At 37.6% G+C, this 15,387-nt stretch overlaps 2 protein-coding genes across 2 annotated transcripts; both read left to right on the forward strand.

Moving 5' to 3' along the window:
- The first annotated feature begins 290 nt into the window (after positions 1-290).
- Positions 291-4,358, forward strand: marcksl1a (MARCKS-like 1a). The gene is made up of 2 exons (XM_007228992.4): positions 291-583; positions 2,863-4,358. The coding sequence occupies exons 1-2, from the start codon at positions 524-526 to the stop codon at positions 3,424-3,426; spliced, it is 624 nt and encodes a 207-aa protein (XP_007229054.2). The 5' UTR covers positions 291-523; the 3' UTR covers positions 3,427-4,358.
- Positions 4,359-11,354: 6,996 nt separating this feature from the next.
- Positions 11,355-15,284, forward strand: LOC103023074 (interferon alpha-inducible protein 27-like protein 2A). Its single transcript, XM_022685108.2, has 4 exons — positions 11,355-11,486; positions 12,465-12,500; positions 13,234-13,395; positions 14,956-15,284. Exons 1-4 carry the CDS (start codon positions 11,480-11,482, stop codon positions 15,054-15,056), a joined length of 306 nt encoding a protein of 101 aa, XP_022540829.2. The 5' UTR covers positions 11,355-11,479; the 3' UTR covers positions 15,057-15,284.
- The last annotated feature ends 103 nt before the right edge of the window (positions 15,285-15,387 follow it).

Consider the following 15,387-nt stretch of genomic DNA (forward strand, 5'->3'; position numbering starts at 1 on the left):
AGTTTATGAGTTTATAAAGTGATTTTGAAATATATAGGTGTTGTTTTATTTTTATTTATTTATTCATTTGATTTTATTAGATTTTATTAATTAATTATTGTTTTGATTATGAACAAGAAGTCGAACGCAATAACAGGACAAACACCCATCTAACACCCCTCCACCACCCCCCTCCACCACCCCCCTCCCCCTCCAACACACACACACCCACCCACCAAGGCAAACCCAGCGCGCGAGGCGTGCCTTGCAATCGCGAGTGGGCGGGGCCTGGAGCTTCACAAATACACACAGCAACATCTCCTGAACCCTCACACTGCTCTGGCCGTGGAGACGTGTGGATGTGATCATACAGCAGCTTTCCTACAGCAGACACTACGCTGCTTATATACTAACTTGAGGGAGGAGAAAGACAGCCAGTGTGATCTGTGAGACACTTTTTTCGGGGGGGTTTCATTTTTTGGAGGTCCTTGTTTCGTTTTTTTTTCTCTTTGAGTTTTTGGGTTTAATTAAAGAAGGACTGAAGATGGGTTCTCAGTTATCTAAGGGCGAGGCTGAGACTGCAGCGGCTAAAGCCAACGGCCAGGTAAGCCAAGGCATCTTATTCAGTTAATTGATATGTTTTTTTTTTTTATTAATGAATTTTATTTTTTATTTATTTTTATTTGAGGGGATTTTTTGTTGGGGATCTCATTTTCCCCATTCCCTCTGATGCTCTCTCTCTGTCTCTCTCGTAAACGAGGAGGGGAGGGGGTGTACCACCACTAGGCTGGCGGCTTGTCTGTGTGTGTGTAAGTGTGTGTATGTGTGTGTGTGTGTGTGTGTGTGTCTACACGTTGACTTTTTTATCTATTATTTTGACTAGAATGGTCCATTCAAAATACTGTTTTTTAAAAAATATTTTAAATATCTAAGATGCTCAGTTTTGATTTCACACATTATTCCAGACTCACATTAAAGATTAAAGTCTGATCTCGTTAAACTAACTCTTTGTGTTGGAAAGATGAAGCACCCACCAATATTGTGGCTTATTGTCTGTCTGGTAGGGTCTTCACGCGTTGAAGCCCCCCTTTTTTGGGGTGGGGATGTATAACTAAATGTTTTTTAGTAAGTGTTATTTTTAATAATGAAGATTTTCTCATAAGAATCTATGAGATCGCATTAAATCACCATCGTGGTGGAATAATAGACGCTGGATATGGCAACCCAGCTTTTAGAACAAAAGGGCGCAAAGCATGCAAATGAAGGGGCTGCGGAGGGGCACGTACACACACACAGCGACAGTCTGAAACACGCAAACAGCAATTTTATGCCACTTTGTAAAAAAAAAAAAAAGAATTTACACCGCAAGAAAATCGTTTGAAATGGTTTTAGATGATAATATAGGTTTGAATTACACTGATAACACACACAGACACGCGCGCGCATCCAACGTGCGTGCATTAGTGGCCTAATTTCAGCTGCAACAATTAGCAATAAATAAAACAAATTAATAATAAAAATCCTCATTAAGAAGGGCAGTGAAGAATAAAGCTCATCAGCGATGGACCTTTAAATCCAAGCAAGCGTCACAAAAACCCCACCAAGCCCCTCTCTGGCTCCGGGTTTGATTGAACGCAGTCTGTTCATAGTCGCGTCGTCGTCGTTGTCTTTGTTTCGCCCGCGTCCAGAATCTGCGCGGATCTATAGCGCCCCCTCCCAATCAGTCAGCGCTATCGCAGCAGCACTTCATCATTTTTGAGAAAATCAGCTCATATTTTTTTTTGACAAATGGCGACACCCGCGGCCAACACTAGAACTACAAGCTGAATGACGAAATCAAAAGTTTGGGTACCGCCGATCCAATGTCCACAGGTGTTTTAATTGACGTTTTAAGTGCAAATCATATTTAATTCGGAAAACAAATGAAAGAAATGAATGTGTCGTCCACAAAATTATATACCACAAATAGATATATTTATTTTGTATATGTTACCAATTTAAACTCGACCTATAGATTGATAGTCTACACTTCAGTTCTTCACCCTCATAAATGAATTATTCTGAACAGACACATTTAAAGTACCTAAAATAGAACCCTGTGGGACGTGAGACGCAACATATCCACACATCCAAATTGATAGCAATCAGCATGCAATTCAAGAAAATGCTTTTTTATATATAAAAATGATTTAAGTCAGTATATGCCACACACAAAATCCCCCCATTAATTAAACTAATATATAAATTACATGATGAATCTTTGAGAGGCATTAACTGTTTTCTTTTTTCTGTTTTCTGTTTCCACACAAAATGAAACAGACCAATAGAAACTGTCCAAAATTACTTGGAATAAAAGGAAATAATAGTTAAAAATTAAAAGATATTGATCGCTTGTTGAAGATACATGGTACTCTTTGGGTTTTGGGTTTATCAGCCTTTGCATTGTTCACAGTTGCTGACAACATGGATATCTGGTGGCTGTGGCTGTTGTTGCTGTAAACCTGTCACATATCTGAGCTTTACAGCTGTATTGTGTTATAAGCTGTGAGTGGTTAGATTCTGTAGTGGAAGTGCTGTTGTTTGGCAGATGAAGCAGTTCTAAGCAGTACAGATTACCTGTAGCACAGGTCATTCATTATTTATTTATTTTTTTTATCATCAGAGGCTTCCTTCAGTGCATACAATGTCATTTTGGAGTTTGTTCATTTTGCTAGTTCTATGATGCTATTAAGGTCTCTGGAGCCTGTGAGAGGTCCATACACTACTAGGGGTTTAAAATTTGAGCCATGCTGCCCAAAAGCGTTTCTTGACCACATGCATGTTTTATTATGTATTTTATTAAATAAAAACCTGCCTAACCTCACTTCTCCTGTTTTGCTTTAGGAAAACGGCCATGTCAAAACGAACGGAGACGTGTCGGCCAAACCCGAGGGGGAGGTCGCTGTAGCAGCCGACGGCAACGGAACAGCCGAGGCACCTAAAGAGACAACAGAGGCTGGAGATGCCATCGAGGCAGCGCCTGCCACAGAGGGTGAGGCCCCCAAGGCAGATGGGGAGGCATCCAAGGAGGCGGCCACCAAGAAGAAGAAGAAGTTCTCACTGAAAAACTCCTTCAAGTTCAAAGGCATCTCGCTGAAGAAGAGCAAGAAGGGCAGTGAGGACGCAGCGGAAGGGGCAGCATCGCCCGCCGTGGAGGAGAACGGCCAGGCCGCCACGGAGACCAAAGAGGAGGAGCCAGCCGCCGAGGCAGCCACAGAGACCAAGGAGGCACCAGCAGAGGAGGCAACAGCAGCAGCTGAAGCTCCAGAGGCAGAGGCAGAGGCGGAGCCTAAACCAGAGGAGCCCGCCCCAGCAGCAGAAGCTGCACCCACAGAAGAGAGCGCCAAGTCCGAGGAGACCCCCGCCGAGCCCGCGCCCGCCACGGCCGAGGAGCCGGCTGCGGAGTGACCTCTCTACCCCCCACCATGACCGGACTGTTTTCCTTTTCTTTCAGATTTTTTTCTTCCCTTTTTCTTTTTTTTTTTTCTTTTTTTAAGATTGAAATATATAAAAATATATATATGAGACTTGTGCCACGTTATTTGAAGTTACAACCGTTACTACAGAGAAGATGAGCCAACCGTAAAGAAAGCTCCACGTTCGCCGTACAGCCGCTAAGTTCACTGCCTGTTTCCTCATTCCTCCTGTCTTTGGCGGAGCCTCCCTCCCCAGAGCTCCGCCTCCAGGCGTCGGGTGGGTTCCAGGCCCCTTTCTGTTAATGTACACATCAGGACTGCAGTGGGAGGAAAAAGAAAAAAGATGCGGCGGATGTTGTCGGAATGGAATCGGGAACAAGTTTCCCGGAGTCTCACTTTCCTTAAACGTTCTTGTAGGCCTATTTTCCCCCCCATCTCGCGTCTTTGGATACTGGTGGCAGACGAGCAAGTTGACGAATCGTCATTGTGAATACATGGCGGTTAATGAACAATGTGAAGCCTCTTAAACTAGCTTTTCTCTCTTTGTTTTTAAAAGCTCTACATTCCTCCGTTTTTACCCCTGAAAAAAAAAACAAAAAACAACAAAAGCAAGTACTTAGTGCTGTGATGATGAGCAAGTCAGAGACTTTGGAGAGTGGATGGATTTTAGATTTAGTCTGGTTTTTAACGGCTTTTTTGTTTCCTTTCTCCAGTCGAAAGCACGTCAGCGCTCTCCTGTGTCCACATCCTCCGAGTACGTACGACGTAGGGGTGTACAAAAGAAAAAAAAAAACACTGCTTTTATCAGCTTCTTTTTGTTTGTTCGTCTCTGTATATAATTTTCGTCTTTATTTTGCTAACATTTTCAAATGTTAATGGTTTTATTGTAAGATCAAGGGCAAATAAATGTTGGATCCTCATTCACTTTTTGCCTTTTAGATTTGTTTCTGTCTGTTGTGGATTTGTTTCTTGTTTTAGAAGAAAGCGTAACCTGAAGCAAATTAAAGAAAAGAACAAATTTATTCGTAACACTTCGCAATAAGGGTACATTGAGTAACAGTTCAGACAGAATGCCTCATCTAATTATTATAGACCCTAGTTAAGACATTATTAATCACATGCATTACTTTACCATTAAACAGTGTGTATTACTTATTATCTGTTATCTGTACTATCTGTAAGTTCTGTTATTTGTGAACCTTATTGTAAAGTGTTACCAATTTATTTTTTCTAGCAAACTATATTAATATAGTTTGCTGTTGATGTAGTGTGTTTATATGGTCAAATGTCATCGACGGATACTGACCACTTCCTAGACTATACAGTGCAGCCGCAAAAATAGTTAATTTACAGTTAGTTCCATTAGGTTGGTGTTGGTAGTGGATTACTCCACCATCTTCTCTTTGGGCAAGACTCCTACACTACATTCACCTACCCATGTTTCATGAGTCACATGTAAGTCTCTAGGCATCAATAAGAGCAAATAAACCAAATGCTGTGTATGTTTATTCTGTTTGTAAAGACATATAAACAAGATATTTGCACATATATACACATATATATCCTTTATGCCTATTCAGCCTGCAAAAGTTTAGCCTGCCCACTCACCTAATGCCTGTTTTTTTTGGGTTTTGAGAAAAAGATTTTTCTAACAGAGAGCCAACAGAGAGCTGCCTACATCAATAATACACAATATTTAAAAGCTAAGCACCACCTAAAGGACATCCCTGAAGATTTATTTTAGCTTCTAAAAATGAAACGTGAATTAAAAATGCAATTACTGCTAATATTTAATTTACTTGAAATTGATTAATTTTAGTAAATTGACAAAAAAGTCCCTACAGAAATTCTAGTAAGATGCCAACTGATGTCACTGGTGGAAAATAGTGAATAGCGCTGCTGTTAAACACCGTTAGTAATGGCAGAGTTAGACTGATTGTCGGGGAGACTGTACAGATTAATAATAATAATAATAATAATAATAATAATAATAATAATATTTAGTGCTGTGCAGACTGTACTGGGATCTGACTCTCTCAAAGAGCCTGCAAAGTAACAAATCTGGGCCATCTTTGGGCCAATTGTGCACGGGTGTCCCACTGTACTTTGAATGACTGCAGCCAAAAACACACCTTTTTGTCCTTTTGCATCATCTTCAGTTCATCTGGTTTAATTCTTGGGTTGTTTTCCACAATATACGTCACGTTTGACGTGTGTCAAAAACTCAGAAGATAGCAGGCGTTTCCAAATATAAGCATTTTAAGCTGTATGTCTTGAATTTGTGGGAAAAAAACGTTTTCTAACCATCGATAATCACAAGTTAGAACTCAGCTTAGGCTGTATTTATATATGTTCAGGGTGCATACACGTTTTTACCAATAAATTTCCATTATATTTTTATGACTTTTTCATGCCTTCAAGGCAACTTTTCATGACCAAATGATTTTTTTTAAACATTAAGACATGGACACTAAAACCAAAAATAAACTAAAACTATAATTAATTTTTTTTATTTTTATATTAAAATGTGTGTTGGCTCCTGAGAGCTCTATTGTGTAGGGCTAAATTACTAAATTATCTCTGAGCTGAAGTATTTGTTAGCTCAAAATAGATTTTCTCCATTGATACACTAAAACACAAATATTTGCAGAGCAAATTTCCATGATTTTTCGAAAACTTTCTGGGTACTTTTATTTTTCCAAAACTTATTCAGGCCTGGAAATTGCTATTTTTTTTAATTCTATGATTTTCCCAGGTTTTTAATTGCCATATAAACCCTGTATGCTTCACATTTTCATATTAGCTAGTGCTTAGCCTTTAAAAATGCACCATTACTGACGGCATTACTACTACCCACTATGGATTAGGTATTAAGTGTTAATGATCTTCATAGGTGGACTTGGGATGTAGCAAAGATGACCTCTAGAGAGGAAAAAAGGGCCTTTTTTGCTGTCCATATTGTCCATCTTGGTTCCCATTCTCACAATAAATTTTAAAGACGTACCCTTTAGATCAGGAAATTTAGATTTTTGAAGTGTTTATTTATTGCCCATCTATGGTGCCACCCTTCTGTTAGAAAAAGCCACACAAAATTGGATTTTGTGCTGTATTGGGCTCTCAAGTTTTCATTTAGGTGAAAAAAAAACATGATAAAGCTTTGGGTTGGATGCCCATCTAATGGAGAAGTGCCCACCAGTGAATTAAATGAGATGTAATGCTCATAAACAGTGGGACAAACTGTATGTGATGGAACAAAACAAAATTAAAAAGTCAGTGTAAGTAGTTGTCAGTGATGGCACAAAGTTTATAAAACTCATTATTATATTTAAACTTGCATCTATTCCCTCCATTTATTTATTTATTTTTTGTTTTAGCCACACTAACACCTGTAGAATGTACATGCCCCATGTCGTGCAGTAGTTGCACTTTGTTTTCTGCCCCCGCCCTTCAAACGGCCTGAGTCTGCTCACTGATGATCGAGATCGGCCATGTCTCGTTAGATTTGTTCAAATCAATCAAATAACAAATAACATCTAAATTCAATGCAGAAGGTTCCAATCACATGTCCTCCTACAGGTCAGTCTAGTATGCTTTTAGCTTCCATAGGACATTTCAAAAGTAATGGGATATGATACTAGTTCTGTCCCATCACATGTGGCATGTAATATGTAAATTCATCCATTGCCCATTTGTTATTAGCTTTTATTGTCCATGTGTCCCAGTTATTATTTAAATCAGTCCACACACAAACACGTCTAATGAAGCAAGTCAACAAGACAATGTCAAGGTAAGTGTTGATCAATCCCTGTGATTTGTCCTTTTTCTTTTTGGATGAATCCTTTCTTTTTAAAAACAAAAAATGTGCACAGTACTCACTCTATTTTTGCCAGCTTCTAACACCTAACACCTTCTGTTTTCTACTTGTTTTACTTTTTAAAAGGAAGAGGAAAAAAAGTCTTGTTTTTATCGTCAGTTATACCCCAAGGCAGTTAGAAGCTCTGAGACGGGGTGATCACAGTCCAATCTTCCAGTCCAGACATTCAAACCATCGAATCATCTTATCCCAGACCTGGTTTTAGTACACTTTAAACCCATACGTTGTTTGAACTCAAATTATTTAAGTCTGTTTTACATAAAATTGGATATTTCTAAACAATACTCAACTATTTTGAGTTAGTTGGACGTTTGTGGGCACATAAACTGTACTATTCAAACTGAGATCTTTGAGTTGAACCAACTTATTATAATAACTGAGTTTAATCTGTTCCCATTAGCAGCTTCTTTTCCATTGGCTTCTGTCAAAATCTATTTGCATACTGGGTGTGTCCAAAAGTTTCTGAAACTCAAAGTGTGTAGCGATTCTCCCCGGGGCTACCTTAGAAATAAATAAAGTTCCCTTTTATTTGTAATGACTTGATGTTTTAATTTATGATAACTCAAGTTTTCATTCCCCATTACTTAAAAAAGTTGAGCAAACCGGCTGCCTTAAAAAAGTTAAATAAACTCAACTTATCTGGTCTTAAAGTATAACAAAAATAAAAAAGTTAAATCAACTTCCCCTTTAGTTGTAATATCTTGATGTTCTAAGTTATGCTAACTTAAGTTTTCATTACCCATTACTTAACTTTTTTAAGGCAACAGGTTTCCTTAATTTTTTTTAAGTAAATTCAACTTATCCGGGCTTACAGTGCATGTTTTGGCCACAGGCTGCCACTTTATTGCTGAAGATTATCACAAAAATGAAGTATTGCACATTTTATTTAACCCTTTTTGTGCTATACTTATGCCACATTAAATATAGTAAAAAAATATCAGCAGGTGTTTTATATGGAAGTAAAACAGTGTCACCAGAATTTAAAAGCACTTGAATTTTTAGCACTGAATTATTTTACATTGAATTATTGCATGTGATTTTTTTTGCCTCTTTTTTACATTAAAATAAAATAAGTGAAAATGATATATTGAAAAATTCAAGTGTTTAATTCAGAGGCAAAAAAATCACATGCAACAATTCAATGTAAAATAATTCAGTGCTAAAAATTCAAGTGCTTTTAAATTTCAAAGTCTGGTGACACTGTTTTACTTCCATAGTTTTAGGCCTTTATATACAGTGTAGAAGGGTGTTATAACGCACTTGTAATGCTCTGAATAAACCTGTTGGAGCCAGTAGCTGACCCTGGCTTCAGTTTTATACTTTATTAAAGAAAAAAGAGCAATGTTCTCATTTACTGTCATTGCACAGCTATAGAGCAACATTTTGCCTTCGCATTAACCCATTAGTGGCAGAAAACAAACTAGGAGCAGTGAGTTCAAACCCCACGACTGTTTGCAGCCACCTCAGCCCCCAGGGAGGGAGCAAATGGGATCCCTGTTCAATAAAATGCCAGAGCATTATGAACACCTGAGATTGGGTGATCATCATATCAGTCTGAACAGCCTAGTCTTTAACTTCACTGAAAGGGTAGCAAACCGTAAAGTTGTACAGTATTTCATCACACTTTCAATCAGTGAAATATAAAACACCAATAAACTCAAACACCTGGTTTTAGAGCACAATAATTTATTGTGGTGACGGACAGTTCTGATGGAAACAGGAGAGTTGAGGTGCACATTGAATTCTGTCGTGATTTGATCAGCCGGGGTTTTATGTTTTTTGGATACAATCTTGGTTAGCACCCGAACATCCCTTTCAGACAGCTTCCTCTTACAGCATCCACAGTTAATCCTGTTGTATGTGGTTGGTCCTTCTTGGTGGTGACATGCTGACATTACCCTGGATACCGTGGCTCTTGATACATTACAAAGACTTGCTGTCTTGGTCAAAGATGCTCCAGCAAGACGTGCACCAACAATTTGTCCTCTTTTGAACTCTGGTATGTCACCCATAATGTTGTGTGCATTGCAATATTTTGAGCAGAACTGTGCTCTTACCCTGCTAATTGAACCTTCACACTCTGCTCTTACTGGTGCAATAATGTGCAATTAATGAAGATTGGCCACCAGGCTGCTCCAATTTAGCCATGAAACCTCCCACAATAAAATGACTAAGTTTCGGTTTCAATGTCCAACACCTGTATATATTCATACGGGTGACCAAAAATCATTTCCTTTGTCTTTTTTGTATTAATGATGAGAGACCTTTGATTTTGTTCTGTAAAAAAGTGTGTGTCCTCCACATTAATCTCCTGATCTAAACCTGATTAACTGAGATGGTGATTTGAGGTGATTTAATTAGGATGAGCTGGAGCTTCACAGCGTGAAGGAAAAGCAGCAACTATTGTTCAGCACCTCCAGGAACTCCTTCCTTCAAGACGCTGAGAAAACTATTCCAGGTAACTCTCCCTCATGAAGACACTGAGATTAAAATACCAAGAGTGTGCAGATCTGTCCTCAAAGATAAATGTGATACTTAGAAGAATCTAAAGTATCTTTGCTGGTAAAGATCTAAGCTAGTCATCTAGATTAACTATCTCGATCAGTTTGAGTTAACTACGCTATTTTTAAGCAGGGTGGCATTTGTAAAAATTAATATTATTATGTTATTAAAGCAGGCCTGCTTTCTTGGGTAAAGCCGTTCACTGCAACACCTGCAATCGGCCACCAGAGGGCAGCGCAAGACAGGATTAATCAGCCATTAATCAGCTGGCATTGTTGCTGTGTTAACAGGCTAACTACGCCACCTGCTGGATGAGTCGTAGATAACCTTTCGATGCAAAACATATCGATCAATCAATCAATAAATCAATCAGTTAATCAAGCTTTATTTTGACTCGGAAGTAAATTGAGGGCAATACTAATTTTCATCATAGCCGAGCATTTACAAAAACTCATATATGTATCATATATATCATATATGAGGTAACCCAGAAAAAAAAATAAATGAATGTACATTAGAGGGGTAGTGATAAAAAATAGTTGTATTTATTTCAGAATAAAGAAAGGAAAAAAAGGAAAATAAGGATGTGTACCAAAAAACATGGTAATTGAGGAAAAGCTTGAAAAGTGAATAAATTAATGTATTGCAAATATATATATATATAAAAATAAACGAGCTTGTAGTGATGTGTATTATGTTGTAAACACGTATCCTCCACCACTTTTATATTAAGTACTTTTCACTGTTATTGTTGTTAAATTATTTTAATAATTTTCTTTTGACCGGACTACAAATCCTGTTGCCTAGATGACGTCACTCTTACATTGGACGCAGCGTGGAGGGAGCTGAGAGTCTGGGAGTTGTAGTTCATTTGGATTTTTAACACACAAGCAGAGTTCTTCAATAGAATCCGCGAGGTTATATGTTTTATTGCACGTGTAGCTGCTGTTGTTCGGGTGTGTGAGCCTTTTACAAATCATACGATAAAAAAAAATAAAAATAAAACAACAGCCCAAAAAAGCAACCTGTGACGATGTGTTTTAACCCTCGTGTGGTGTTCGGGTCTGTGGGACCCGTTTCCATTTTTCATCAAATGATACTAAAAATATATTTTTTCTAACTCAAACTCATTGGCATTGGCTCATTTTTTGTGAAAAACACAAACATTTATACACATTTATACACATTTATATTACATACAGTATGTTTGGCCAGGGGTTAATAAACATTGTTTCATTTGTAAATTTGAAACTAAACAAATTTTCTACTCATATCTTGAGTTTAATTTATTTTCTTTTATATGTTATTAAAAAAACTAATAAAAAAAGAGTAGCACTTTTTGAAAGAAATGTAACATTAGAAAGGTAAAGGGTAAATATTAACCATGTAAGCTGTTTATATTGTTTGCAATTTAGGTGAAGCGAGCATGTGTAAAGCATTTTAATGTAGAATTGCTTAATTTTGCTGAATTAAATACAAGTAACAAAGTAAACCAGTAACAAAAATATGAACACCACACAAGGGTTAAACAGCAGAGGGCGCGGCTCAGCACTTCCTCACAGCTAGTGGAGTCAAACACCACACACAAACACAAACACACAAACACACCACACACGCGCGCGGGCTTTGTGCTGAATTTCAGTGTGAAACGCTCCCTGAACATTTCAGTATGGAGAGTAAGTAGAGCGGGTTTATTTCTAATTATTGTAGTTGAATTAAACAGCATGTTTGGTCTTAAATTATCACCTAAATATTTTTGTGAGGTCTATCGTTGTTGTTGATATGTGTCACCTGATAACTGCCAGGCTATATCCGGGTTTTATACCACACAATAAATGTACACACAATAATACTTTCTAAATATAAACAGCTCTGGGGAAAAAATAAGAGACCACTTAAAAATAATGAGTTTCTTTGACTTTACCAAATTGAAAACCTCTGGAATAAAAATAAAATCAAGAGGAAGATGGATGATCACAAGTCATCAAACCAAGCTGAACTGCTTGAATTTTTGCACCAGGAGTAAAGGCATAACGTTATCCAAAAGCAGTGTGTAAGACTGGTGGAGGAGAACATGATGCCAAGATGCATGAAAACTGTGATTAAAAACCAGGGCTATTCCACCAAATATTGATATCTGAACTCTCATTTAAACTTTATGAATATTAATTTGTTTTCTTTACATAATTTAAGCTCTGAAAGCTCTGCATCTTTTTTGTTATTTTAGCCATTTCTCATTTTCTGCAAATAAATGCTCTAAATGACGATATATTTATTTCTGAGAAATGTTGCCTGTAGTTTATAAAATAAAACAACAATGTCAATTTTGCTCAAACATATACCTGTTATTAGCAAAATCAGATAAACTAAGTGGAAACTGAAGTGGTCTCTTATTTTTGTCCAGAGCTGCACATATGTAATTTATATGGTGATTTTAGGCAAATAATTGGTTAACAGCTTACAGCTGTTGGGATTTGAAAATCTATTTAAATATTTTTTGTAGAACCTGAATAATAATGAGATGTCCCTTGTTTATGATCAATTATATATTTTTTCATGTTTATTTTTTTTATGTGTCTCATTTCTATTTTAAAATCTTTGTATAATATATGTATAATAATATTTTATATAATTGTTTTTTTCTTTCTTTTCAGATTTGTATGTTGCAGCTGGGGTTACTGCAGGCGCAGGTAAGTGTTTTATTGGATCATTTAAGGTTGTTTATATCTTGAAATGGCTTTACACCAGATTTGAAACATTGCTGTATTTGATTTTCAACCTATTCAAAAAATTAATTTAAATTCATATAGTGATGTTGGCCTTCTGAAAGACAGAAACTGGTAGCTACTTTAAGATGGCCTAAAATGGCTTTTGATAGTCATGATGGATTATCCTGGGGATGCTGCTCAGCCAGCTTCACCAGCTCGAGCTGGTCTGGCTGGGGGGGTTTCTTCAATGGTCAGGCTTAGAATAAATACCAAAGCTCCAAAATAAGGAGTAAACACGAGGTAATTGCATGGCCACCATCCAAATGTTTTTTTTTTAAATATTTTAAAAAGCCATTTAAATGCCTGATTAAAGGGCCGATTACTGGTGTTTTGCTGTTTTCCTTGGGTTTTGAGTGCTCGGTACATCATGGGACAGCGCACAGTGTCCGATTTGAGTCTGTGCAGACTATGCATTTATAATTAGAGGAGCAACCAATACTAAAACCAGAGAGCTGTCTATGGGTGAAAAACAAGTAACTGAGAAGATAAGAGAAGATGGTAAATCAATCAGAACCAATTCACAAATATTATCCATAGCCATAAAGCCATACTTTTGGAGGAGACTGTATTTATGTATCTATTTATGTGATCACTATAGAGGTGTGAAAAGTATAGACTGGTGTTGCATGATACTCAAATTGTCAACGTCTTGCAGTGGCTTCAGTTGCAGCGGCACCTTTAGTTCTGGCCGCTGTAGGATTCACCACAGCAGGGATCACCGCAGGTTCCACGGCAGCCGCCATGATGTCATCAGCCGCCGTAGCCAATGGGGGTGGAATTGCTGTGGGCAGTCTGGTGGCCACGCTTCAGTCAGCAGGTGGGTTGTTTTGCCAGACAGTCACTCCCAGTGCCCCCTGACAGCTGAGGAGTTCAATCATTAGTTTTAGTCTCACCAATCGACTGAGATTCCTCAAGTCGAGTAGTGTTGAGGGCTTTGTTTAAAACAAGTTACGTTGGAAGAACCTCTAGCTAATATCGCCTTGGCTTACCGAAACCCTCAGGGCTCCTCAGTGTAGCGCTGTCGGGTGTCATTAGCCACTAACCAGAAAATCTAAGCTTACTGTAAACTACCAAAAGCGGTGAGACCTACTGAATTAGAAGGGAAACATTGCGACACCCCTGTTCTTTACTATTGTCGCATAGTGTGCTGTATAATCCGGTACACCTTATGGATGAAAATAGACCAGAAAATAGACGTTTATTGATGGCGCTCCTTATAATCCAGTGTGCCTTATAGTGCAAAACATACGGGACTTGTCTGCTAGTTACCAAGCGAAAGGTCACATAAGGTCACACTTCATGCTGTTTATCATCTACCATCTGCTATCTATGTAATGAAGGGTATTTAACAAAGCTCAGAGTGCAGACTTTCATTTTGTTAGTGAACTAATCTCTCATATCCAACAAAAAAAACATTAATAGGGCAGATAGTTACACACTATGTATAAGCTTTGTATTGGTTCTCTGGTTAACTGAGAACTAAAATTGAGAAAAATATCAAAAATCAAGGATGTCTTCGGTCAAAAAATTAAGATGTGTACAGTTCATGGCACTCTAGCTAATCTACCTGGATGTGGACAGAAGAGAAAAAAATTATGAAAGGTTGCAACCCAGGATGTGTAACAGAACCTGTGTAGCTGCAAAAACAAAATAATTAATTGTCAAGAAACTGAAAGAAGAAGTTGAAAGAGAAGCTCTGGAAAAAAAAGAGACCACCTAAAAATGAGTGAGTTTTTTTTTCTTTGGTTTTACCAAATTGAAAATCTCTGGAATTATAATCAAGAGGAAGATGGATGATCACAAGCCATCAAACCACCAAGCTGAACTGCTTAAAGGAGTAAAGGCATCAAGTTATCCAAAAGCAGTGTGTAAGACTGGTGGAGGAGAACATGCCAATATGCATGAAAACTGTGATTAAAAACCGCCAGGGTTATTCCACCAAATATTGATTTCTTAACTTCTAAAACTTAATAAATATGAACTTGCTTTCTTTGTATTATTTGAGGTCTGAAAGCTCTCATCTTTTTGTTATTTCAATCATTTCTCATTTTCTGCAAAAACATGCTCTAAACGACAATATTTTTATTTGGAATTTGAGAGAAATGTCTGTAGTGTATAGAATAAAAGAACAACGTTCATTTTGCTCAAACATATACCTATGAATAACAAAATCAGAGAAACTGATTCAGAAACTGAAGTGGTCTTTTATTTTTTTCCAGAGCTGTATATATGAATTTTTACCAGTAATCAGTAAACCAACATTTCATAATAATAATAATTACACTTCCAGAGAGAATTCTGTAATTTAACTGCACACTGTAATGGTTAATGTAATTGATTGTAATTGTGAGCTTAACAAATCCACTCTCCTCTCCAGGTGCTGCCGGCTTGACTGCAGGTATGACGACAGCAGCTGCATCTGCAGGTGGGATTATAGGCGGTGTAGCTGGATGGCTGGCTGGACTTTGTAGGCCATAAACCCCCTCAGTCAACCAGAGAATGAGACCACCAGCCTGAATCTTTGTTCAGTGGAGAGAAAAGCAGAGTTTCAAACTAACCCACAGAAGTGACTGACAATGACCTACAGTCAAACATTTCTTCTTTTTTTTGGGGTTGTTTCTTTGTTCAACAGGTCGTTCAGATATGTTTTAAATCATGAAAAGTATTAATAAATAAATAAATACTAACAACCTAACACTTTAAGAAGGGGCTTGTGGAACTGCTTTATTGCGCAACTTGTGTCTCGGTCATTAAGGAATCAGTAGAAATTCTCATACAATTTTAATGCCAATCCTGACAAAACAAGCTG

Source organism: Astyanax mexicanus, chromosome 7 (genome assembly GCF_023375975.1).
Source record: "Astyanax mexicanus isolate ESR-SI-001 chromosome 7, AstMex3_surface, whole genome shotgun sequence".
NCBI classification, from domain to species: domain Eukaryota; kingdom Metazoa; phylum Chordata; class Actinopteri; order Characiformes; family Acestrorhamphidae; genus Astyanax; species Astyanax mexicanus.

Coding starts and splice junctions, on each gene's coding strand:
- marcksl1a (XM_007228992.4), top strand. CDS start 524: ATGGGTTCTCAGTTATCTAAGGGCGAGGCTGAGACTGCAGCGGCTAAA. Junction 584..2,862: donor CGGCTAAAGCCAACGGCCAG/GTAAGCCAAGGC, acceptor GTTTTGCTTTAG/GAAAACGGCCATGTCAAAAC.
- LOC103023074 (XM_022685108.2), top strand. Junction 12,501..13,233: donor TGGGGTTACTGCAGGCGCAG/GTAAGTGTTTTA, acceptor AACGTCTTGCAG/TGGCTTCAGTTGCAGCGGCA. Junction 13,396..14,955: donor GGCCACGCTTCAGTCAGCAG/GTGGGTTGTTTT, acceptor TCTCCTCTCCAG/GTGCTGCCGGCTTGACTGCA.